This window comes from Pelophylax lessonae (genome assembly GCF_965119305.1).
Source record: "Pelophylax lessonae genome assembly, chromosome: 1".
NCBI lineage: Eukaryota > Metazoa > Chordata > Amphibia > Anura > Ranidae > Pelophylax > Pelophylax lessonae.
The window spans coordinates 106,797,826-106,824,471 of record NC_138768.1 but is presented as its reverse complement, the minus strand read 5'-3'; the positions used below and the strand labels follow the sequence as shown (position 1 = coordinate 106,824,471).

General features: G+C 43.4%; 1 protein-coding gene across 2 annotated transcripts in view; it reads right to left on the bottom strand.

Moving 5' to 3' along the window:
* Positions 1-26,646, bottom strand: part of RAB3C (RAB3C, member RAS oncogene family) — a 277,904-nt gene that overhangs the window by 44,302 nt on the left and 206,956 nt on the right. For both annotated transcript variants that reach the window (XM_082255342.1, XM_082255341.1), the window contains exon 3: positions 15,739-15,857. In XM_082255342.1, the coding sequence (XP_082111468.1) occupies positions 15,739-15,857 (119 nt within the window). The remainder of the gene's footprint in view (positions 1-15,738; positions 15,858-26,646) is intronic.

The window sequence follows — 26,646 nt, the reverse complement described above, 5'->3', positions numbered from 1 at the left end:
CTTGACAGGTTGAACATTTGGGATATTTCTTTATAACCTAACCCTGCTTTAAACTTTTCCACAACTTTATCTTTGACCTGTATGGTGTGTTCCTTGGCCTCCATAATGCTGTTTGTTCACAAAGGTTTTCTAACAAACCTCTGAGGGCTTCATAGAACAGGTGTAATTATACTGAGATTAAATTACACACAGGTGGACTCTATTTACTAATTTGGTGACTTCTGAAGGCAATTGGTTCCACTAGATTTTATTTAGGGGTATCAGAGTAAAGGTGGCTAAATACAAATGCACGCCACATTTTTCAGATATTTATTTGTAAAAAAATATGAAAACCATTTATCATTTTCCTTCTACTTCACAATTATGTGCCACTTTGTGTTAGTCTATCACATAACATCCCAATAAAATCAATTTATGTTTTTGGTTGTAACATAAAAAAATATGGAAGATTTCAAGGGGTATGAATACTTTTTCAAGGCACTGTATTTGCTAGCTTTAATAACAAAAAGAGCCTATAAAGGAGTGCAGCTGCTATTTTCCTTTAGAGCAGCTGGGTCCTTCTTGAAAAGCTGTCATACATGTCCTGGGCTATGTTTAGTGTCATTATAAACTGTTTTTTAAATACAACTTTTCAATTCTTTGAAGAAATTGAAGAAGATGGAAATATACCGTATTTATCGGCGTATAACACAAACTTTTTCCTCCTAAAAATGGAGGAAAAAGCAGCAGTGCGTGTTATGTGCCGATATTAAAAAAAAAAAACGGCCAGGAAGCATCGCCGAGAGCAGAAGGGGCGGGCCGGGCCAAGGAGAAGGAAGGACTAGCTGTCATTAGAGCAGAAGGGGGCGGGTCGAGCCGAGGCGAAGAGAGAGTCCCGCCTATGACAGACGTCACATGTCTCGGCAGCGGAGGCGGGACTTCCGATGACTGCACTCGCTCGTTCTCCCTTCTCCTTGGCTCGGCCCGCCCCCTTCTGCTCTTACGGTATGACAGCTCGTCCTTCCTTCTCGGCTCGGCCCGCCCCCTTCTGCTCTTACGGTATGACAGCTCGTCCTTCCTTCTCGGCTCGGCCCGCCCCCTTCTGCTCTTACGGTATGACAGCTCGTCCTTCCTTCTCGGCCGGGCCCGCCCCTTCTGCTCTCGGCGCTGCTTCCCGGTCTTTTTTTAAACAAATGAGGTCAGTTCCATTGGCGCTTGCGATGCTGCATATTTGGACATTGCGCTTGCTAGGCTGCATGTATGGACACTTGGTGGGCTGCATGTATGGACACTGCTGGTGGGCTGCATGTATGGACACTGCTGGTGGGCTGCATGTATGGACACTGCTGGTGGGCTGCATTTATGGACACTGCTGGTGGGCTGCATGTATGGACACTGCTGGTGGGCTGCATTTATGGACACTGCTGGTGGGCTGCATTTATGGACACTGCTGGTGGGCTGCATTTATGGACACTGCTGGTGGGCTGCATGTATGGACACTGCTGGTGGGCTGCATTTATGGACACTGCTGGTGGGCTGCATTCATTGACACTGCTGGTGGGCTGCATTCATTGACACTGCTGGTGGGCTGCATTCATTGACACTGCTGGTGGGCTGCATATATTGAAGCTGGATATATGGACACTGCTGGTGGGCTGCATTTATGGACACTGCTGGTGGGCTGCATTTATGCACACTGCTGGTGGGCTGCATTTATGGACACTGCTGGTGGGCTGCATTTATGCACACTGCTGGTGGGCTGCATTTATGGACACTGCTGATGAGGATGCATTCATGGGCACTGGTGATATCATTTGATTTAAAAAAAAAAAAATGTTCTGAGTTCAAAGCTGTTTATGTCAAATTTAAGCTTTTTTCCTGAAATTTCTCTCCAAATATTGGGGTGCGTGTTATACGCCGGCGCGTGTTATACGCCGATAAATATGGTACTTCTATTTTGTACTCTAAAGCCCCATACACACGGGCCGAATATTGGCTGAAATCAGCTGGTACAGTAGGTACTGGCCAACATTCAAAAGGTATAAAAGCAGCGCCAAAATGTAAATTATCAACACAGTCCAAGGTAAAGTCTCTGAAAGAGGTGAAATAGTAGAAGTCCTCCAATCACGGTGCACAGAAGTGGAAGATGATCAGAAACCACCACGTGACAGTTCAAACAAACTGCTTACCAGAATCTCTGACCCTCCTTTCACGGAGCAGTCAGATATAGCAGAGGTACCCCCTTAAGAAGAGTAACTGTAACACAGCTGATCAGGCTTTCTTATCCTTCATAGAAACTCCCTAGAGAGGTCAGAAGCTGCAGGACATAGGCACACAGGCAACCAAAAAGCCCTCCTCTTCTTTGAGTAACCAAAACGTCACCTCAGAAAAAAAGGGGGATTTCCACTAGTGCAGTATGTCTCATAAAGTATCATTTATTGTAAAAAGAAAGGCACTCACATGAAACAGGATAAATACAGGCATGTATGCAGAGTAGGCGCTGCGGTAACAGAAGCGTGTTAGTCGTCTGAATGTTCGGCTGATGGATCCGCCTTATGTGTATCGTCATAGATTGACATAATCAGAGGCGTGGCCATGGAACAAGAGCACGTGAATAAGAAGTGTACAAACCGGACGTGACATACGAGGAAGTGGGTGTCAACATCCACGTTCCACTTACAGGAAACCAGACTCAGTGAAAACCAGATATTACTGCATGACAGAACGCCATATCCTCCCACAATTGAGTATAATGGGTCCCGTTCGTGGAACTACAGACTGCCTGCACATTTGCATACAAACTAGTCGTAAATGGATAATATTTAAACAAAAATTAATACAAAAAGCTTAAAAATAACCACATAATGATATTGCAGGCAATCTAAAAAGAAAATGTAAACAAGATATTAAGCAACAATGTAAATTAAGAAAAACAATAATAAAAAAAATGCCAGAAAATTATGCAAATTTGGGCAATAAATAACATGCACACTTTCCGCCCATAAAATGAGCATATAAATTTTAGCAGCAAATAAAATCAACAAAATATGCCAAACTAAACTGGCCAACATTCGGCCCATGTGTACTCATCCTAGTTTGACAGAAGCTGGTCTCCGTCAAGCGTGCATGCTGAAAAACCAGTGGCCAATCGGCATCTGATCAGCGCTCTTAGCCAATAGCTGCTAGTGCTCTCCTTTAACTGCTTCCTGCACCCTGCTCCAGCTGACGGCCGGGCGGGAGCCCTATTATCCTGGGAGAACATCAAAGCTTAAAAATACCCGCATAATGAAATGTCCTGGGAGGACATCATAAGCTTAAAAATACCCGCATAATGAAATGTAAGGAAATCTAAAAAGAAAATGTAAACAAGATATTAAGCCATAATGAAATTTAAGGAAACTGGCCAACATTCGGCCCATGTGTACACATCCTAGTTTGACAGAAGCCGGTCTCCGTCAAGCGCGCATGCTGAAAAACCAGTGGCCAATCGGCATCTGATCAGCTCTCTTAGCCAATAGCTGCTAGCGCTGACCGATGTGTTGTGGCAGGAGGGCGGTCCCCCTGTCAGAGCACAATAGCTCAGCGGGGAGATCGCTGTACTAAAATGCCAATGTTAGTACATGACCTCCTTGCGAGCTCCTCAGTTTTTTTTTTGTTTAGAAAAAACCTACTGTGTGCACCAGGCTTAACACTTCCTATAATGGTCCAATTGTGTTTAAATCTAGTGATTGGGGAGGTCATGGGATTTATTTGACCCATCACAGATTTCAGGGACCTACTGTCAGGATCCAAGAAATATACAGCAGTGTGGGTAGCATTAGAGGAGCTCAGTACATATTCTCTTCTTTTACAGACATAGCTAGATCCAATGGGCTTCATACAGCGATAAATCATTATTGTTGAATAATAACAATTCCATCTCATTTGTTTGTAAAATGAACTTCGGTTCCTGCACCTCTGTACCACTCATGGACCACAGCATTTTTTTTACATTATCACTATTTAGCAATATCGTTGTCATTATTTAAGATAACAGGGTAAGGCCCCGTTCACACTGGGGCGACGCTACTTCCCGGGGCGACCTCACAGGGGCGACCTAACCTCGGAGCGGCCGGCATGGACTTCATAACATTGACGTCAATGCAGGTCGCTCCAGGTCGCCCCAAAGAAGCTCCGGACCCTTTTTCTAAGTCGGAGCGACTTGTGTCGCTCCTATTAGAACGGGTCCACAGCTTCTCTATGGAAGGCGACCTACGGCGACCTGTCAGGCGACCAGGTCGCCTGACAGGTCGCCCCAGTGTGAACAGGGGCTTATAATGATACTCTAAATTATTGGCACATTGCATAGCAAAGTTATTTACAAATATATTTGCATTTGTTATTTAGAAATATTTAGAAAAGAAAACAACAAAAAAATATTTTGGCCATGTTTCTCTTCTGAAACATAAGAGTGCACATATTTCTACACTCCTGTGACTAGCTAAAGCCCGCTGTCTGCTGACATCACAGAGCTGCTCCAATCTCTGGATGTATCCTGAGGATAATGTCGGGATCCCCCCAGGTGCCTGACTGGCAGATGGCTCAGCCTCTCAGTGCACTGCTGAGAGCCTGGACCAGCTGATTCCCCCCAGTGAGCACTGGAGGGACACAAAAGGGAGCCAGGGACTGACAGTCACGGCTCTCTGCTCAGTGAAGACCAAGAACTGAGCTATCAGCAGTCATGTGATTGCTGGTAGGGGACAGCAGTGGCATTGGACCAATAATGCAGCCACATAGGTGAGTATGCATGTTGGTTTTTTTACACCCTGCACTTCTCCTTTAACTGCTTCCTGCACCCTGCTCCAGCTGATGGCCGGGCGGAAGCCCTATTATCCTGGGAGGACATCATATGATGTCCTCCCAGGATCAGGCCTCTGTCCACCGGACACAGCGGATGACAGATCAGTGTACTGGCCCGCACCATGTGATTGCTGTGACCAATAACCACAGATCACACCACCATTGTACGCAATGAATGTCTTTGATCCATGCCATTCATTGTGTAATATTGTGCAATACCTCTATGATCACATGGTACAGACAGGGCCAATCACAGTCATCTGTACCATGTGATTAGCTGTAGCCAATCACAGCTAATCACAACAATACACACTGAATGAATCTATTTAATTCAGTAAAAATGCTTGTTTATAACAGTGATATTCACTGTTATAAGCAATCATATTGTGTAAAAAAACAAAAAAAACTGAGAGTAGTACAGTGTTACTATGGTAGCACGGTATTGCTCTGATCACAATATGCAAAAACAAATTAAATTGTAAACAATATTGGTACAGAGTATATATAAATTAAGCTTGCACATAGCAATTGCAGGCTTCATTTTATCATAAATTCAGCATTCCTGTAAGTCAGACCTGGACCCCCGCAGTCTCACAGAAATCTGGAATGAGGCCAGGTTCATCCTTAAAAACATCAACAGAGCCCCTTGGGTACACCCAAGGTCCAGAACTGGTTAATGCAGAAGCTAACATTAGACAACAATATCAACTCATGCAGCTTTGTGTTTTAAAGCATCCTTTGGCTTTTTCCACGGTTAACCATCAAATACACTTAGAAGATGGTTGGCAGACCCTGCTACGGCTTCCTAGATATTTAACAAAAGGCCAGCTATCATTGTATAGATTACATTTTGGCACCTGGAGGTGCACGTTACACGGTCACACCGTCGCCAATCTGATGTTGCCCTATTTTACAGCACTTATACTGTGTGGTTTGAATCTATGTCCTCTGTATGGGTACTGGGCAACACGATTTTTACTGGTTTTCTTTAGTGTTGTGTTTGTCTTACTTGTTTTGTACATGAAAACTTTAATGCACAGATTTGAAAAAAAAAAAAACACTTAGAAGAAGGGTAAAAGATGTCTACGTACCTGATATTATTAATTTTCTATTGCTCCTGGCTTTGGGTTGCTTACACAAGGTTATGAGTCACCAGGCTCAATTCACACGGATGCTTTTCTCTTTTTCAGCTCCTATTTTCTGGATATCACACTTTAAACGGCTGATAACTCCGCTCACAAAGGTGAACACGTTTTATTAAGCCTGCTCTATACGTAGTGGTGTTCTGCCAATACTGGTTCTATCATTCAACTGTCATTGTCATTGTAAAGGCTGTTATGATAAAATCAACTCACAAAGATCATAGCACAGGCTATTGTGTCTTAAAATAACATTAGCTTCAGGCTAGTGATAGCTGTTTCAATAAGTGTCTATTGAGCAAAGCAGGAAAATTTAACTACTTCCCACTCCCTTTGGCTTCAGATTACCCATGAAGACCTGACAGCCAAGATATGTCCAGTAGGACACCCATAGGCCCATTTATAAAGCAATGGTATGGCCTTATCATACCAGTAAAGCTGCTTTAAAAAAATTCACCTGACAAATTTATGAAGCTGAGCCGTGCTCTTTGCAAATAGGCTTTGCTTGCTTTAGGATTCTATCGACACTAGTAGATTTTTGAATTAACATTCATACAAAAATTCACATCAGTACTTTCAATGGCTCGGCAAGTGTCAATTTAAAATGACTTAAAAACAGTTTGCTTTTGATTTTGGAGTGCTAACCACACTCACTGTTAACAATTTGTTCTTTTTGGAAAAATTGTCCATCCTGCTACTTCAAATTACCTTGTCACTGCAGTCAAAAAGAGCATAAATTTGACCCTCACTAATACAAATTTTCGATTAAAATTCTACTAGGGTATGACCAGCTTTAGGCAAGCAAAACCCAATTCATTTTAATCAATGTTGAAAAACAATGCTTAGAGGAGAAAAACCTGTCACATGACTTTGGGATTGTCATGGGTTACGTGACAAGGCTTATATCCTATTTAAAAATATTTTTTTTTGCAGTGAGTGACAGCACTCACTGTCACTGGGAATGAAAGACAGACGATATGCTAATATCATCAGCTCAACTACCTGTCTTCCAGACATCGTTGAATATGCTGAGGTACTCACCTGTTAGCTTCAATAGGTTCTGTATTTACACCTATTGTTTGTGTATTTTATTGCAGGAGCTCGAGAATGGCCGTCTGCTACTTAATTAGCTCAGGTTGTTTAAATAATTGTCATCTATTAGTTGCTGAGTGTAAATATACTGTTTGTGTTGGTTGTTCTTTAGATATAATAATTCTATTTCTGTATACAATTTCATCTGCATAGGATAATGTAGTCAGGCAACCCCTAACCTGTGTGTAGTAATTTGATCAAGAGGGGGATGTGCTCATCTGTATATAAATTGAGTGTGAAACTGTTCAAAACAGGGAAGGTTCTAAAACTTGTACAAGCTAAGTTGTTGGCTAGCTTTGTATGAGGGCGGCTGGGAAAATCTGGGATATACTGTATGTTCATGACTGCAAGGAAGCCGTATACTGACAGAAGACCACAAGTACAGTGTGGGTTGGCGGTTCTGTTACACAGCGCTTTGCAGAGAGCCCTCAATAGGACACTACAAGCTCCAAAAAATGCTGATGCAGTGTACAACATTTACAGTGATGACCTCCATGAATGGGAAACCACTCTCCATTATAATTAGAGATCTAAGATTGTGTAAATCAGGGTTCCATGAGAGGTCCCCAGGGGTTCCACTGCAATCTACCCATCAATCGCAGGCAGCTGGTAGATCGCTTCCCTCTGCTGACACATGCAGAGCTAGGGCAGGGAAGCGGCTGTGATAGCGCTGGTTGTGGAATGCTGTTTCTTGCTGGCCCTCCTCCCCTCCTGTCCATCCCAGGTGCTTGTATGTGACATCAACTGGGATGGACAGGAAGGGCCTGTGGGGAACAGCTCAAGAGGACTGATTACAGGACTGACTCAAGTTCCCTGTCATGCCTGGCATATGAAGGAAACTGCTACTGTATTAGTGGAAGGGATCCAATATTTTATTTTCCATAAACATTTTATTGAGATTATTGTGAAACAGCATAAGAAAAATGCACATTTGTTAACTTCACAAAAACAGTCAGGGTGACAGAGAATAGGATTCATATACAGTATCCCACAAAAGTGAGTACACCCCTCACATTTTTGTAAATATTTTATTCTATCTTTTTATGTGACAACACTGAAGAAATTACACTTTGCCACAATGTAAAGTAGTGAGTGTACAGCTTGTATAACAGTGCAAATTTGCTGTGCCCCCAAAATAACTCAACACACAGCCATTAATGTCTAAACCGCTGGAAGCAAAAGTGAGTACACCCTTAAGTGAAAATGTCCAAATGGGCCCAAAGTGTCAATATTTTGTGTGGCCACCATTATTTTCCAGCACTGCCTTAACCCTCTTGGGCATGGAGTTCACCAGAGCTGTACAGGTTGCCACTGGAGTCCTTTTCCACTCCTCCATGATCACATCACGGAGGTGGTGGATGTTAAGAGACCTTGCGCTCCTCCACCTTCCGTTTGAGGCACAGATGCTCAATAGTGTTTAGGTCTGGAGACATTCTTGGCCAGTCCATCACCTTTAAACAGGAAAGTGTGCATTTGTCTTTTTACACATTGGAGAAAAATTTTATTAAATTACTACACTATGATCCTTTATATTACTTCTTTTAGGTCCCTTTCTTAACATTGTATGAGGGAGAGATATCTGATGGGCCTGGGTTGGTGAACCCTTGGTACACACACATTTTTGGTGGAGCACTATATGAAGAGTTTTTTAAGCAGCACCTATCTTTCATCAAGGTGAATGGAGTTTTCTGTGAAAATCATGCTAACACTGATGGGACTTTTATAAGGTTTTGTTGTGGTTCATGGACTAATGATTATATAGTAGGGCCTAACTTTTTTTCCTTGATAGTTTAATACATTTAAAGTGTGTATATCACTTAAAGGGGCAGCTGCACTTTTTTCTGCTTATTCTATATTTTTTTAAAATAGAGATTTAGTTGGCGCCACTTCTCATGACATTTTAATACTGATTCCATTATTTAATGCTATCATACCAATGCTCCGTGAGTTGTAGGTGTGAACACTACTTTACGAGTTCCCCAAAGTAAAAAAAGTTTGATAAACAATGATGTAAATAGTTAGCTGATCTACAGAAATAGAAAGTTGCACAGCTATTTTGGTTACAAATTGTTTCCATGAACTGTTTATTGGTTCAGTCCACAAAAGACTACGTACACGTTCCACATTATTTTGTTTATTTTCCTTTTTTCTCCTGTTTAGTTAACCACTTGGTCATGGCTCTCTTTAGCCCTTTAAGGGTTTTTGAATGATAGGAGTCGGAGATGCATTTCCTGATCACGTGACCACTGTGATTGACTGTTGCGGCAGTCACGTGATTGGGAGCCCTGGTCATCGACTCCTGATTTTTCATTTTATCAATTTCTGTTTATTAAATATAACAAAAATGTGTAGCGCTAATACATATAATGATCAATATAATAGTGAAAAATTAAAATGATCTGAATGATAATTAAAACACTCTGAATGTGAATAATGATAAACAAGCTCAGCAAAAAAAAACATGAACAAAAAGTCCTCTGGTGTGAAAATATTCGTGGATATAAAAGAGTGAAAATTGTGCCCAATAGAAGTGATGAAAAATTATATATAGTCCCAATGAAAATCCAAGTGAAAAATCCATATGAATCACCCGTGAGGAAAATTGTATGGTAAACTGCTTACCAGACCCTTAAGGTCTTCAGAGCATGTAGGTAAACCACCAAATAGCTGATATCATGGGAGAAGGATCACATAGATTCCACAGGCACAGATCTCTAATAATAATGGCACCAAATCCAATCATGATCCATAAGAAAAGCCTCATGTAGACATAGCCTATAACCAGATCTTCCAAACCTTATCAAACTTCTTTTGGCAGCCCCTGCTCAGATGTGTAGCTTTATAGAAGGAAGTCACTTTATTTACGAATCCTTCAAATAAGATAGTGAGGGCGTTTTTTTTTAATAGAGGATCAGCGCCTTGTGAGCATAGAACAAAAGAAGGCTAAGCAAGGTGCGCTTAACCCTAGTTGGTGCCAGTCCCTCCACTAGGTCAAGTAGGCAAATTGTCACTGTCATAAGCACTGGCACAGAGGTGATCTCCAGAACTCCTGAGCTACTGGGCAGTGCCAGAAGATATGACCGAAATCAACCAGAGATTATGAACAGTGCCAACACTCCAATGTCCCCAGGTCAATTTTGGATAATTTTGTTGGAGTATAATATATCCTATGAAGGAATTTAAAGTGAATTAATCAATCTCTTGCTGATACTAAATGGGTGGGAAACTCCACATATCATCCCAGTCCTCGCCACCCAAGTCCGCAACCACCAATTGCTCCCTACACCTGGTTACCAAGGGAAGAGAAACGGGGAAGAATTCCTTGTATCATTCTGACAACGTTTTTTTTTTCATGGACTCATCCAGTATGGCATTCTCCAAGGCAGAGGACTCAACTACCACCCGATGGAGCCAAACTGGGAGAAAAATGCATGTCGCAATTGAAGGTAACGACAGAAATATGGGATTAGGCAGGTTAAATCTTTGTTTCGGATCCGTAAATTGTGACAGTTTGCTTCCTCTAGTGATGTCACCTAAGGTTTTAACCCCCTACGATGCCCATATAATGGGATCAGGTATAGAAAGAAATTGGGGAAAACGGGGATCGAACCACAGTGGAAAAACCAGCGATATGGATTCAGAAGCAGGTGTCAGTAATTCCTGAGAGTTATCCCAGGCCTTGATGGTAGCTCGCATTTTTCCCATCAAGGGAAATTCGGCCCCAGGACCTCTATACACCAGGAGACAGAGACTCTCATATGAGCCCAGTACTGCTGCCTCTAACACTGTGGCGGAATCCCCATCGACTCCTGATTGTTAACTGTGAATTAGAGCTGTCAGTGAAAGCTCAATCCTTGTGCTAAAGAAATGCTGTGAGAACGGTCTCATCATAGAACAGTGGAACTGGCTGATACATAAATGTTTGCAGCTGCTGGTAAAGAGGAATTAAACCTCTGCCAATTTTTTTTAATTGGGCTCCAGGAGCTTTTAGCCATAATTTGCTAGTATGCAGTGCATATATTAGCCCATTATGACACACTTACCTGGCAAGCAATCGCCTCCAGCACTGCACAGTCAGAGCTCCTGCCACTCACAGGTGCTGCCATCTTCTCCTGGTCTTCCTTCCAGGTTTCAATCCATGGTTGGCTGGGACGTAATGATATCACCCCCACAAATGCCCATAGGAGTCACAAGATCATGGCACAGATCAGTGTCATAAATGAACGGTGAGCTGAGCATGTGTGGTTCAGTGTAAATAAATACTGGCAGGCAAGGAGAAGGGTTTATGACAGAAGACACCAATAGCATCACGCCTGTTATAAAAATCCTACCTGCCTGTGTTTTTTTTTTTTTAAGGTTTAATTTCACTTTAAGGTCCACCTGTCACATACACTAATTTGCCAAAAGTATTGGGACGCCTGCCTTTACACACACATGAACTTTAATGGCATCCCAGTCTTAGTTCGTAGGGTTCAACTATTGAGTTGGCCCACCTTTTGCAGCTATAACAGCTTTAACTCTTCTGGGAAGGCTGTCCACAGGTGTTAAGAGTGTGTCTATGGGAATATTTGATCATTCTTCCAGAAGCACATTTGTGAGGTCAGGCACTGATGTTGGATGAGAAGGCCTGGCTTGCAGTCTCCGCTCTAATTCATCCCAAAGGTGTTCTATTGGGTTGAAGCCAGCAAAGTTCCTCCATCCCAAACTCACTTATCCATGTCTTTATGGACCTTGCTTTGTGCACTGGTGCGCAGTCATGTTGGAACAGGAAGGGGCCATCCCCAAACTGTTTCCACAAAGCTGGAAGCATGAAATCATCCAAAATGTCTTGGTAAGCGGACACCTTAAGAGTTCCCTGCCTGGAACTAAGGGGCCAAGCCCAACCCCTGGAAAACAACCCCACACCAGTAGCGGAACTATCAGGGTCGCAGCAGTCTCGCTTGCGACCGGGCCCTGGAGTTCCGCCACCCCAGGGGGGGCCGCCAGCCCCCGTTCTCTTACCGCAGCCGCGGCGTGAGGGGGCCCGTCCGTCTGCCTGGCTGTTCGCTAGTGACTACTACTGAGTCTGTAACTGGCTGCCGCCCTCCCCGATCGTTGTGCGGGGAGGGGGGGGGGGCTGCTACAGCGGCCAGTTTTCTGTAAAGCAATCTGCTGCTGCCTGCACCGCCCTCAGCCCTGCCGATCCTCCAATCAAAGAAGGCTGATGCAGTGAGGCAGGGGTGGACAGTCAGTGAAAGAAAGTCAGCTGACCAGCTGACACCAATAGAGTGCAGGGGGAGGAGGAGTTCTCCCCTCTGCGAGTGAGGAGAGACCACATGCTGCCTGCTAGAAGAATTTTGATCCCAAACTCCACCCTTGCTGGCTTGCTGCCTCTTAATGATCCCATGCCTGGCACAGAACAGATCTCTTCCCTATCTACAACAGAGGTGTTGGGGGGGGGGGTGTAGGGATGAGATCTGCGGTGGTGGGGGGAAGGGATCAGTAAGACAGATGGCACCACACCACATCCCACCCCTCCTCCAGGCCCCCCCCATCCCCACCATCGCCCCCACTGATCCCTCTCCACCATCGCCCCTTCACCACCACCATTGATCCCACCCCCCTCCCAACCATCACCCCCCCTCACCACCGCTATTGATCCCACCCCACCATCCACCCCCCCCCCACCACCGCCACTGATCCCACCCCCCTCACCATCGCCGCCACTAATCTCACCCCCCCTTCACCACCATCGCCGCCACTAATCTCACCATCCCCTTCACCACCATCACCACCTCTGATCACACCCCCCTCCCCACCACCGCCGCTATTGACCACACCGCCCTCCCCACCACCGCTGCCACTGATCCCACCCCCCTCCCCACGATTGCCGCCACTGATCCCTTGCCTCTCCCCGCCATTGCCGCAACTGATCCCAGCCCCCTCCCCACCATCACCGCCTCTGATCCCACTTCCCTCCCCACCACCGCCGCTACTGATTCCACCCCACCACCGCCACTGATCCCACCCCCCTCACCACCATTGCCACCACTGATCCCAAGCCCCTGCCCACCATTACCGCCTCTGATCCCACACCCCGCACCACCACCACTGCTGCCACTGCTCCCACCCTCCTCACCACCATCGCCATGGTTGGTGCACTATTATTGATCCCATTCCCCTCTTCACCAGCCCTGAAACCAGAAACAAAAATGTTTTGCTTTGTTATACATTGCAAAAAAAAAAAAAAAGGGTCAAAAACATGCTTTTTTTGGGGGGGGGGGGGGGGGGGCCTTCATGATTTCTTGCACCGGGGCCCTGAGAAATCTAATTATGCCTCTGCCCCACACCATAATCCCCCCTCCACCAAATGATTTGGACCAGTGCACAAAGCAAGGTCCATTAAAGTGCCTTGTACTGTTGTCACCAACATACCAGCATCTACAGTGTTAACCAGATTGTATTGCAGCAAAAGGTGTTCCATTTCAAAGACTTCAAAAAGAACTTTCTGTAAAAATAGCTGTTTTTTTCCCTCCTCAAAAAAAGCAGGAGAACAGCAAAAAGTTGGAAGAAATGCCGACTTTTAAAGTCCACAATAGTTCTTTTATTTGTACTTGTTTTGTTTGAAAAAGCATGTGCAGACTTGCAAAATTGCCATTTTTTCTATTTTTTTTCTGTGCTGCTGCTTTTTTTTTGAGGAGGAAACAAAACAGCTATTTTTACACAAAGTACTTTTTTTGCTGCAAGAAACCTTTGAAATTAGAATTACAGAAGAAAAAATGTGATTAGTTTGCCTTTGCAACAGCGGTGAATGTTATTACCTATTATCCCTCTTCCTTTTTACAAAGAACGGTCAGTTCTGGCTTGCTTGGTCAGTGTTTTTCTGCTATTTTATTTACAAATTGCTATTCAATACAATACAGTTATAGCACACCATCAGTTCATGTCTCAGGAGGCTCTGCCGCCATATTGGCAGCTGTACAGATGTGCTTTGCAAGAGATGTGTCATCAGCACACCAGAGAACGCCATTAAAAAGGGTCCAACATTTTATTGATCACATCACAGCAGAAGATAGCAATGTTTCTTGTCACATGTCTGATGAAGGGGTCCTGCATTGCTCCGAAACTTTGCTATTTTCTGCTGTGATGTGATCTTCAATAAAGCATTGGACCCCCTTTTAATGAGTTCCCTGGTGCACTGGTGACATATTTCTGGATTTGGGACATTCCGGTCCCCAGTGAATGCTACAGCACCGATCTACTCTACAACCATTCCCAAGAGGGTGTGCATTGGGAATATTACTTTGGACTTTTCCTTGGTCTTTGGGTCCTGGTAGAGCCCTCTGACACATCTGCACATGGGCAAAGATAGCAAAGACTTGGGAATTCTCTATTAGCCATCTCTGTGCATGCGGCGGAAGCCCTGTGCATTCGTAGATGGTCAGGAAAACCTGTGGCACATACACACACACACACACAGAAAACCAGGGAAGGGGGAAGGCAATTCTTGCCTAGGTGAAAAAAGCAGAACTGCTGCCTTGTATACATAAAAGATATTAATTTAAAGTGAGGAGAGGAGTAGGGGAGGAGGCAGGGCAACATGACATTACCTTTAGAACAAAGATCCCCTTTAACTCCTTTTCTACTTTACCTGTTAGGTTGCTCGCTGCTTTAGGGAGGCTTCACACTGCCCTGCTGCTGTTTGGGCAAAATACTGCTAACCTGCAGTCTTCGTGCAGGATACCTGCGCTTTTCTATAGACTTCTTATATGTCCTACGGATTTGGTGCGCTTCTGATAGCACACCAAAACAGCACATAATTGAAATCTATGGGAAAGTGCAGCTTGCCTGCACAAAAACCCTGGGATAGCTGTGCTTTGCCCAAAGCGCAGTGGGGCAGTGTGAAACTGCTCTTTTAGAGCCGAGTTATGGCATTTTTCTTTTTTTCCTTTTTAAACATGCCTATGTTGTTTCCAGTGAATCATACATCAATCAGCATTAATATAATATGTCGGTTTAGTAAATGTTTATTCGTTTCAGAAATGTACTTTGCATCCCCCCTGAGATCGCTCCCATTTTCATTGTGGGCAGCTGAAGCCCACTACTATCTTTTTCGAGGTATAACCCTGCTTTCGATCTTGCGCATGCGCATAAACAAAGCGCAGCAACAGGTTGCCATGGCGGCGGAGACGCATTAACTCCTGGGATTGATGACACTCATATCCCAGGAGCAAATGCGCAGCCGGACATGATGTACTTTGCAGCGGTGAGGTACGAGGTACACATGACAATAATAGCACTAAAAACAAGGTAAATAGAACAAAAAAAAAACTGTCAATGCGTTTTTAGCCTGCTAAATAGATGTGTATGGGGCAAAGTTTGTAATGTGGGTGGAACTCCGCTTTAAGTACGGTAATACTAGAAAAAGCTAGCCAACAAACATTATTTTATAAATGTTCCTCAGAGTGTCAAAAAATGCTCTTTGATCTTTCATAAAGGTAAAGATCTTTAATTTCAAAAAAAGTGACAGTTATTTTCAGCTGGGTCCAATGAGATTTGAAACTGACAGTCATATGGTGAAAATTTAGATCCTTATACTTGTGTAAAGCTTCATAAATTGAGCCGTTGGTTACTTAAATTGAGTATAAGCCAGGCAGAATGCAAAAACAGAAACCAAAAATACATTTCGAGATAGATTTGATAAACTTACCAGTCCTGTACTGCATTGAATGATTCTTCATTAGTGATGTCATACATTAAAATAAACCCCATTGCTCCTCGGTAATATGCGGTAGTAATAGTGCGATATCTCTCCTGTCCCGCTGTATCCTGAAATAACAAGAATTTGTTTTACATTATTTCCTTCATCAGTTACCGTTCTTTAAAGCATTACTAAACCCAGGAGCCTGCATTCACTATATCTGGTCTTTCACAGTACACAGAACATGGAAATGCAATTATTTTAGTAAATATAAACTGCTAAATAACTTTTTTCATCATCAGTATATAGCAGTCTTGTGACTTCTATCAGTGTCAGGTTAAAGCTTGTAGGAGGAGTTTTCGTTCTATTCTGACTGTCCTACGAGGCTGTAGAACCCCTGACTCTCTGTCTGGAAAGTGCTGATTGGCCCTGTGCTGATCACATGTACTCTCCCAAGAAAATAAAAACTCTCTTGCAATACACACCAACCTGAGCATGTGCAGAGTGACTCCAAAGGCTCTGTCTTTTCAGGAGATGGATTGAGGACAGTGGAAGGGGAAGATAAGAGTAGACAGGATCAAACATTCTTTTTAACACAATGCAGAGGATTAACCCCTTAGGTTCCACAGTGAGTATAACAAGCATACTTTACTGCATTTATAGACCGATTTTACTGTTGTGGGTTTAGTAACACTTTAAATGGATGTTTATTTAAAAAAATGAATTTGAAAAAATTCGGGGTGTCCACACTTTTGTGGCCCTCCAGCTTTGGGAATAAACAGCTTGTTCTGAGCTTGTATTTCATGGCGGATGGGGTGCCATGTTGTTTTTATTATTCCTAAATGATCAGAATAAGGATTATTTTCACTTCTGCGTTGCTGGTTGCCCTGGAATACATCAGCTAAATTTAAAGCGTAGTTCCAGGAAGCCAAAACATTCTCCCTTGCAACGGGGCTGCTCCCGCACTGCAAGAGTTAGTTGCTTGTTTAGGGGGTTAAAAAAAGTAATTGGACCCTCAACTCTTCAGCAGATGGTGTTCCCCATGCTCTGGTGCTGAACTGTCCCTTGATGTCCTCACATCCAATGCAGGACTATGGACCCTGATGATGTCAGGATCTTAGACCGCTGGACCATGGGGGAGAAGGTGCTGTGGGGGCTGGTCTAGCAGTGCAGAGAAAAAGAGGATTGGGTAAGTAAATTTACTTTTTTATGCCCCTAGACCAGGGTTTTTCAACCAGGTTTCCTGAGACCACACCGATGTTCCGTGAACTGTAGATCTGAAAATGACTTCAGGGGTTCCCCGAGACCTAAAAAAATTTGTCAAGGGTTCCTCCAAGGTAAAAAGGTTGAGAGACCTTGCCCTAGGCCTAAATGAGCAGATAACTTTTCAAGTGTGGAGGAAGCCCCACTGCATAGGAGAATATTCAAGTTTCTTGGAGTTCAGCTTTATTCGATTATACCAGATAAAATTGTTGCCTTGGTCATTCACTCAAATGTTACGATGAGCTTAGATGTCACTGCATCCAATTTTAGTGCTTTAAAATGAGAAAAAGATATGACTGTTGATCAGGGCCGGGACAAGGGGTGGGCAGGAGGGATAGTTGCCCTGGGCGCAATGGTTTATTGCAGGGATGAGGGGGGGGGGGGAACCTTAACCCTAACCCTAAGGGAAGGGGGGGCGCCGTTTGGCATCCTTGCCCTGGGCACTGGGTGACCTTGTCCCGGCACTTCTGTTGATATTCAGCAAAATGATCAGACATGAAAATCCAATATTTTTGAGACTTTATAAACTGCTATCAGTTTTCTTTTTCCACCATGACTAATTTTATATTCCAGGGTGTCCTAACCATATTAAAATTAAGCAATTTATGTGTCCATTACACACCCACATGCAGTATCTGAAAAAAGTGAGTACACCCCTCCCATTTCTGTAAATATTTTATTATATCTTTTCATGTGACAACACTGAAGAAATTACACTTTGCTACAATGTAAAGTAGTGAGTGTACAGCTTGTATAACAGTGTAAATGTGCAGTGAGGGGTGTACTCACTTTTGTGAGATACTGTATTTCTACATTTACCTGTCTATAGAACATAACATCCACTCAGCAGGCACATCCCTATAACACAATAGAGTCAGTAAGCACGTTGATCTTTTGTATGCTGGCTGTCAGTCAAACCAAACGGCTCCTGGAGATTAAAGGCATTGATGTAACATTTAAACAGCACAGTCCATAAGAACATGAGCAAACACAAAGCTGGAGGATATAGTCTTATACTGAGCTGTCATCTGCTCTATTCATGTATCCCATCTGTATTGATCCATGTAATATTAAAGAGGACCTGTCACAGAATTATAGACATCACTTATAAATAATCTGTGCTGGAAGAGGGATTTATACAACTTCTCTCATCACTCTGATACTTCACTGTCCATCAGCTCCTTCATTAAATAAATGAATGCTGTGCGGAGGCGGAGTGGACAGGCAGAGGATTTGGTTCTCTTAGGAGGAATGAGGGAGGTTAGAAGTAAAGTTATTGCTGAACAGAGGAACAAAGAATTACAAAACCACACCATAGACTGATAAATTAAAAAGAGCTTTATAAATGTCAGAATTTTTATCAAACAGATTAATGATCAAGATATTTTAACAGTGACAGATCCTCCTTATAGAGGAGCTAGCACCAGATATTACTTTTTATGTTCTGTGCATGCATGCTAAGAGATGTGTGAAGATTTTCATTACCACTCACAGAGATCACAGTTCTCCTCCTGACAAAGCCTTGATTTTCTCTTTATATATATATATATATATATATATATATATATATATATACATATACATATACACAGTGGTGATCGAAAGTTTGGGCACCCCAGGTAAACATTTGTATTAATGTGCATAAAGAAGCCAAGGAAAGATGGAAAAATCTCCAAAAGGCATCAATTTACAGATTAGACATTCTTATAATATCTCAACAAAAGTTAGATTTTATTTCCATCACTTACACTTTCAAAATAACAGAAAACAAAAAAATGGCGTCTGCAAAATTTTGGGCACCCTGCAGAGATAATATCTTGTACTGCCCCCTTTGGCAAGTATCACAGCTTGTAAACGCTTTTTGTAGCCAGCCAAGAGTCTTTCAATTCTTGTTTGGGGTATCTTTGCCCATTCTTCCTTTTCTTCGAGATTTCTGGGCTGTCTGTCACACACTGCTCTTTTAAGGTCTATCCATAGATTTTCAATTATGTTGAGGTCAGGAGATTGTGAAGGCCATGGCAAAACCTTCAGTTTATGCCTCTTGATGTAATCCCACGTGGATTTCGAGGTGTGTTTAGGATCATTGTCCATTTGTAGAAGCCATCCTCTCTTTAACTTCAGTTTTTTCACAGATGGCATCAAGTTACCATCTGTAACGCTCCTGCGTTTTACGTATGATGTGGATTTTCAGCTGCAGAAATATTCCACTTCAGTAGTCATGTAGAGAAACGCTGAGACACCAATCCCAACTCTCAATGACTCATCATGTGTGGATGATCTCAATTCAGCAAGTAAATACACACACTCAATAAGATGTTTCCTAGAGTGACTTATGTATATAGTAACACAGTGATGATAGGCTGAAGAGACAAGTTGGGTAGAGATGGTAGATGACAGACACTTGAAAGGAAATGTTCTTGAAAGTAAGATAGTAGCAGATGGGATGCAGATAGGTTTAGCAATCATGTATGGTAGCAGATGACAGAGTAGCAGGTGGACATACAAGAGAGATCAACCCAGTGCAAGAACAGGTGGTAGTAGGCTCAAGAGCTAGCAATCTTAGATAATGCAGATGTAGTAATAGTCCTTAGTATGCAGAGCTAGATAGTGTAAGCTTTAGTATAAAGGTTATAGAGGTTTCCCCTGTGGGGTACTTATCACTAATAGCAATGTAGCAGAGGAGAGGTTCGGCAAGAGCGGATGATCCGGTAGCGGGATACAGGGATCAGCGCAGCGTGGTTCCGACAGCGAGGTATGCTTGCAAGCATGAGAGCTTCAAGACAGGTTAGCATCAAGGCACAAAGCAGTTTGAACGAACACATGTGAGTGAGAGCCGGCGATCTAAATAGCCATCCAGTCCGGCGCTCAGTGATGACAGCATCAGTCTTAAAGGTGTATGCGCACCTTACCAAAAGAGAATGGTGGGGCGCATACACTTATGAAAGAGTAATTAGGGTACCCAAAGGTACCAGAACATTACACCATCCAAAATTTGCTGAAATGTTATTGAATCCATTTTTCCTTCTACTCGTGAGATGTTCCCTGTGCCACTGGCTGCAATACAACCCCAAAGTATGATTGATCTACCCCCATGCTTAACAGTTGGACAGAGGTTCTTTTCATTAAATTCTGTGCCCCTTCTTCTCCAAACATACCTTAGCTCATTGCGGCCAAAAAGTTAAATTTTAACCTCATCGGTCCACAGAACTTGTTTCCAAAATGCTTCAGGCTTGTCTATATGTTCATTTGCAAAGTTCAAACGCTGATTTTTGTGGTGAGGACATAGAAGAGGTTTTCTTCTGATGACTCTTCCATGAAGACCATATTTGTACAAGTATCTCTTTATAGTGGAATAGTGCACCACAACTCCAGTGTCTGCCAGATCTTTCTGGAGGGATCGTGCAGTCAAATGTGTGTTTTGAATCGTTTTTCTCACAATCCTCCACGCTGTTCTGTCTGATATTTTTCTTGGTCTTCCAGATCTTGCTTTAACTTCCACTGTTCCTGATGACTGCCATTTCTTAATTACATTCCGAACAGAGGATACTGACATCTGAAAACACTTTGCTATCTTCTTATAGCCTTCTCCAGCTTTGTGAGCGTCAACTATTTTCAGACAGAAAAGGGTGTTCAATGGACTGATTGGGCAGCCAAAGAACCACCAGGGTGGTGGGACTTTACAGGTGGATGGTTATGGCACAGACAGACAACAAGAGATTAGGTTTAAAAATACATTTTTATTTCATGGTACATTAAAAAAGACGTATCCAATAAATGGTCAACAAGAATTGATCCATAAAGAGGTAAATACAATTGATACAGACACTGTAATGTTGCGAACCAGGGAGATGTATGGGGTCACCGGGGTCCTACATGTTTCGCCATTTCAATGGCTTCGTCAGGGACCAAATGGCTTGTGACCTCTCACAATAGTTCTAGGCATTAACAAACAGAGTGTTAAAAGCATTCATTTTGCGTATATGAACGCACATATCACAGATCAATACATTGTTTTTATTATTAAGACATGTACAAGTAATGTCATTCAAAACTTACCAACACATAATTATCAAAGACGATACAACTGTGAACTGCATTATTGGTCATGCGTGCAAGGTGGTACTGGACCCTCCCCGGGTCCTAGACGGACGCAGGGTAATGAGTGCCCACACGGGCCAGGCCAATACTGGACCGGGCCAGGACAGAAGGGCCGGCTATTGTGTCGGGTACAGCAGTGGTAGATGGAGAGTCCCAGCCTCTGAAAAAGGAGGAGGACAGATCGCAACCAAATTAGAATTACACTTGGCTAGGGATAACAGTAATTATACAGAGCTACTAAATAGCCGTGTGTGTGCCCTAAGAGGAGAATAAAGCGAAGCGACCGATCACAGTCAGTCAAAAGGGGGACCTCATGAGAAATAAAGTGCATGTTAGGGTGAAGGGGAAACAGTGATATTGGCTGAAGAGGAAAGATGTGAATGGTACCAACGATGTTGATAAAGGAAGAGGCCGTGGAGTGTAAGGAAAGAGCGTGAGAACCAGGGGTGCGAGAAAATAGAACCAGGCAGGTATGGGATTGTGTCCAATACAAGTAACACTAGTGGGAGTGGAAACAGGGGTCCCAAAACATTGATGAAGTGGCCAGTGTAGACTGGACCAAGCAGAGCAAGAAAGCTAGACAGTGAGCAGTGACGCGGCCATGACCGGCCTCTGTAAGTCACTTCCGGCGCGGGCGCCATCTAGTGACCGAACAAGGATGAGTCACGCTGAGCGTGAGAACCGCCCCGTCCGGTCCAAACATCCGCCCCTCAGGAGGGCGGACGCGGGAGCCTTAGGGGGAGGAGCGGGTAACCCCACTGGTCCACCCCCCACCCCCGGCTTGGCGCCCGAGCATCGGCCAAAGGCCAAGGGGCACACACAGGTACCAGTAATCCATGTAAGCACGCTACAGCCAATATACAGTAAACAGTTTCACATCAAAAAAGTGAGAATTAACAAGATTATTAATTTAAGCACCGTAGAAACAGCCCAGAAGGGGGTTGTATCAGGGTGCTAAATGTCAACTATTTTCAGTTTCAGTTTTCTAGACAACTGCTTAGGAGATCCCATGGTGCTGATTGTTGGGGCAAGGTCAGATGAGTCTGGGCATTTAAAACCTTTGAGATTGACATCACCTGGTCTTCCCACACAATGATTAAGAACAATCCATGACACTGGCAGGTCTTAGCCTTGCAAAGGCAGTGCATGCTATAAATTCTGCAGGTGCCCAAACTTTTGCAGACACCATTTTTTTGTTTTTTGTAATTTTGAAAGGGTCAATGTTTGAAATAAAATCTAACTTTTGTTGACATATTATAGGAATGTCTAATCTGTAATTTGATGCCTTTTGAAGATTTTTCCATCTTTCCTTGGCTTCTTTATGCACATTAATACAAATTTTTACCTGGGGTGCCCAAACTTTAGATCACCACTGTATATATTATGCTGCGCTTAGTTTAAGATATATCGATTACTTAAGATAATGAAAAGCAGCCTACACGTGATCTTGAATATAGTAAAAGATCATAAAAGATGATTTTATAGTAAGTAAAGGTGCAGCACTAATAAGACAGTATATAAAAAACAAAGTCCACATCCAAGGGTAAGAAAACCACAGAGAAGTGACCACTCAAATCCAGAAAGTTTTCTTATAGGTGATAAGAGAACCGTCACCAGCATCCAATCACACAGATTCTTACCAAAACTCATTGACCCTCATCACATTGGTCAATGACAGCAGGAAATCTCAGATCAGATAGGCATAACAGAAGATATCCTCCTAGCGTTCACTCTTTGGTTCTTCTGCCTCCCTCCCAGTGGTATCCTCAGATCATGTAGGGATAAGTAAAACATCTCTCATAGTGTAGTACGATTACAAGGATTTAATATTAAAAGTGTAGCAACTCACATATAAACAAACGAGTAGCAGCACGTCATCTTCCTCCTTTGCGAACCGCAAGTGTTGGTTTCCAACCGACAAAATGGCCGCTGCATCCCCCGTCTGTACACATGTCACACGCCGTTGGTTCCTCCCAATGCGTTTCGTCACTAAATGACGTCGTCAGAGGGATTTTCTCTTGGCTATCTTTGTTAAGGTACTATCCATCATTTACTTCCTGAACTAAGATGCTGGCTCAAAGATGGCAATGTAATGTAAGCTCTTGTGTTTGTGCTGTTTCTGACTTTGATCCTAAATGCCTGAAACAGATGAGCCCTGCTGCAGCAGACTTTCTAGAAAGCTACAATATTGCAGTCTGATTACTAGGGGCAGGGCTGGTGCAAGGATTTTGACACCCTAGGCAAAACCTCATTTTGCTGCCCCCATTGGCTCCGCCCTGACTCCACCCCCTTTTCCCTGCCCATGTATACGGTGGAGGTGGCGGGCGGAGATTTTTGCGGTGCCTCTCCACCGTTTTCTTCAGCTGTGGTCCACAGGACGGCACCTGCACCTCTGGACCCAGCCTGAGGAAAACTAGTGGCAAGAGCGGCTTGCTTCCTAACGCCAGTTGTGGTCCGCAGGTATATAGAAAGACTAGGGTAGTAAATGGGCAGGCAAGCGTAGTATATAGACAGGCTAGGGTAGTATATGGGCAGGCTAGGGTAGTATAGGTGCAGGCTAAGATAGTATATAGACAGGCTAGGGTAGTATATGGGCAGGCTAGGGTAGTATAGGGACAGGCTGGGGGAAGTATATGGACAGGCTAGGGTAGTATATAGACAGGCTGGGGGAGTATATGGGCAGGCTAGGGTAGTATCAGGGCAGGCTAGGATAGTATATGGGCAGGCTAGGGTAGTATATAGACAGGCTAGGTATATAGACAGGCAAGGGTAGTATATAGACAGGCCAGGTAGTATATGGGCAGGCTAGGGTAGTATAGGGGCAGGTTAGGGTAGTATATGGGCAGGCTAGGGTAGTATATAGACAGGCTAAGTTAGTATATAGACAGGCTAAGGTAGTATATGGTTAGGCTAGGGTAGTATATAGACAGGCTAGGTTAGTATATTATAGACAGTCTAGGGTAGTATAGGGACTGGTTAGGGTAGTATATGGACAGGCTAGGGTAGTATATGGACAGGCTAAGGTAGCATATGGACAGGCTAGGGTAGCATATGAACAGGCTAAGGTAGTATATAGACAGGCTAGGGAAGGATATGTGCAGGCTAGGGTAGCATATAGACAGGCTAGGGTAGCATATGGGCAGACTAGGGTAGTAGCCAATCAACTTGGGTACAACCAGTCTGCCAGATTCTCTTCCAATAATCACTGTCTTTTCCGAGCAGGGATCACTTCCCCCAGTTTATAGTTCATATAAAAAGATTATAGCAATGTGATAGGTTGTGTAACTATAAAATGTCCATCCACAAATGGCGCCTCCACAAGGGGATTAGAAACAAAATCCAGCAGGAGCTACAGAGTATAAAAGAGAAGAGAGGCGCCTCTATGAGTAGCAATATGATTACATTTAATATAATTGAACATTTAGCAATTCACATGGTAGATGATTAAAACAGGCACATGTAAGTATGTAGGCTTCTGGGGTAAAGCTGTCCACATAGACCGTCCTCCTCACTGCCGTCTCACCGCTATCAGTCTGCAGTCGTGACCGGGAAGACTACCCCGCATGAGAGCGATCTGAAAGCGAGGCTTGAAGCACTCGTGGAGCACAGCGTGGAAGGGATGATGACGATGGCGGTGAGGAGGACGGTTTATGTGGACAGCTTTACCCCGGATGCCTGCATACTTAAGGCCCGTACACACATACCGATCGTCGGCATACAAACGTCGGTGGACGAAGGATCTGCCGATTGTACGCGTGTTAGTATGGTGCCTCCGACAGATGTCTGCGCACAATCCGCGGACAAAAGTCTTTCTTGCAAACATGAAAATTTTTGTATGCCGACACCAGAACGGACGATTGTTCGCCTGTCAGTACACAATTCGGCCGACAGACCGCAGATTTGCAAGACTGGGCATGCTCAGAAAATAGAAAACACAGGGAAAGTTAACCATTACATGACATCACTTCTGCAGTCGGCGGACAAAATTCTTGTGCTGTCCTTGTGCTGTCTTTGCACTTTTCAGCAGACACCGACATCCCGGGGAGAAAAGAGGAACATTTGTATGCCGACCATCGGTACGTGTGTACGGGGCTTTAGATGTGACTGCTTTATTCATCAACCATGTGTGTTGCTAAATGTTGTACCTTCATTAACCACTTCAGCCCCAGAAGGTTTTACCCCCTTAATGATCAGGCCATTTTTTGAAATGGCGGCACTGCTTTGCTTTAACTAACAATCGTGCTGTCGTGTGATGCTGTAACCTAATACAATTGATGTCCTTTTTTTCCCACAAATAGAGATTTCTTTTGGTGGTATTTGATCACCTGTGCGGTTTTTAGATTTTGCGCTATAAACAAAATAACGAGCGACAATTTTTTTACTTTCTGCTATAAAACATTCCCAATAAAAAAATCCAAAAAATCAGATATTTTTATCAGTTTAGGCCAATTTATATTCTGCTACATATTTTTGGTATAAAAAAAAAAAAAAATCTTAAAAAGCTTAATTTAATTGGTTTGCACAAAAGGTATAGCGTTTACAAACTAAGGGATAGATTTTTGGACTTTTTATTTTTTTTGTTTTGTTATTAGTAATGGCGGCGATCAGCGACATTGTGGCGAACAAATCTGACACTGGGTGACACTTTTTGGGGACCAGTGACACCAATACAGTGATCAGTGCTAAATAATATGCACTGTTACTGTATAAATGACACTGGCAGGGAAGGGGTTAATACTGGGGATGATCAACAGGTTAGGTGTGAGCCTAAATTATGCTTACTAACTGTGGGGGGGGGGGGGGGTCTGACAGGAGAGCCGCCAACCTTGTTTACATAGTCCTGTCAGTTTCCCTGAAGATCGCAGGGGGCCGGTGGGGATTGCGCTCGCTCCTCCAAAGGTCTGGCTCCCGCTTTGTCTAATCACAGAGAACACTTGCACATAATCACGTGATTATGCGCAGCCTAGCTGTCCTGCCGCAGTAAGTGGTTAGATATATCCATATTACTACACTTAGAGGCGTCTCTCTTCTCTCAGTTGTGATTTGACGCTATTTGTATATCAAGACATTGCTTTTTTTTTTTTTTTTTTTTTTAATTGCTTGTTTAGCAAAATGCTCTCAAACCAAATTACTCTCAAGCCAAGGTTTTACTGTATATGAGTTTGGAAACACAGGACACTTTGTTAGGATATGAATTTATGTTCACTTAATCACATGATACTTTAAATACTGAGTGGAACTTTTTATGTAATCTTGCACGGTACTTGATATTTTACACACTACTTTAGCTCTTTTGAATTTTTTTAACATTTGATGAATTTATATTTTATGCAAATGTAGCCCCCCCCCCCCAACCTCCAGATTCCTTGTGGTGACCCCCAGAGACAGGGAGGGCCGACATCCCTCCTCAGGGTGCAGATTACTAAGCATGGTGGGTGGTGAACAAGATATAAAGATGGACGCCAGTCACTTTTATGCTTAAACAAGGAGAAGTATATTTCTCACAATAGGAACAAAAATGGGAGAGAGGGGTAGGGCACAGAACACCCTTGGTGA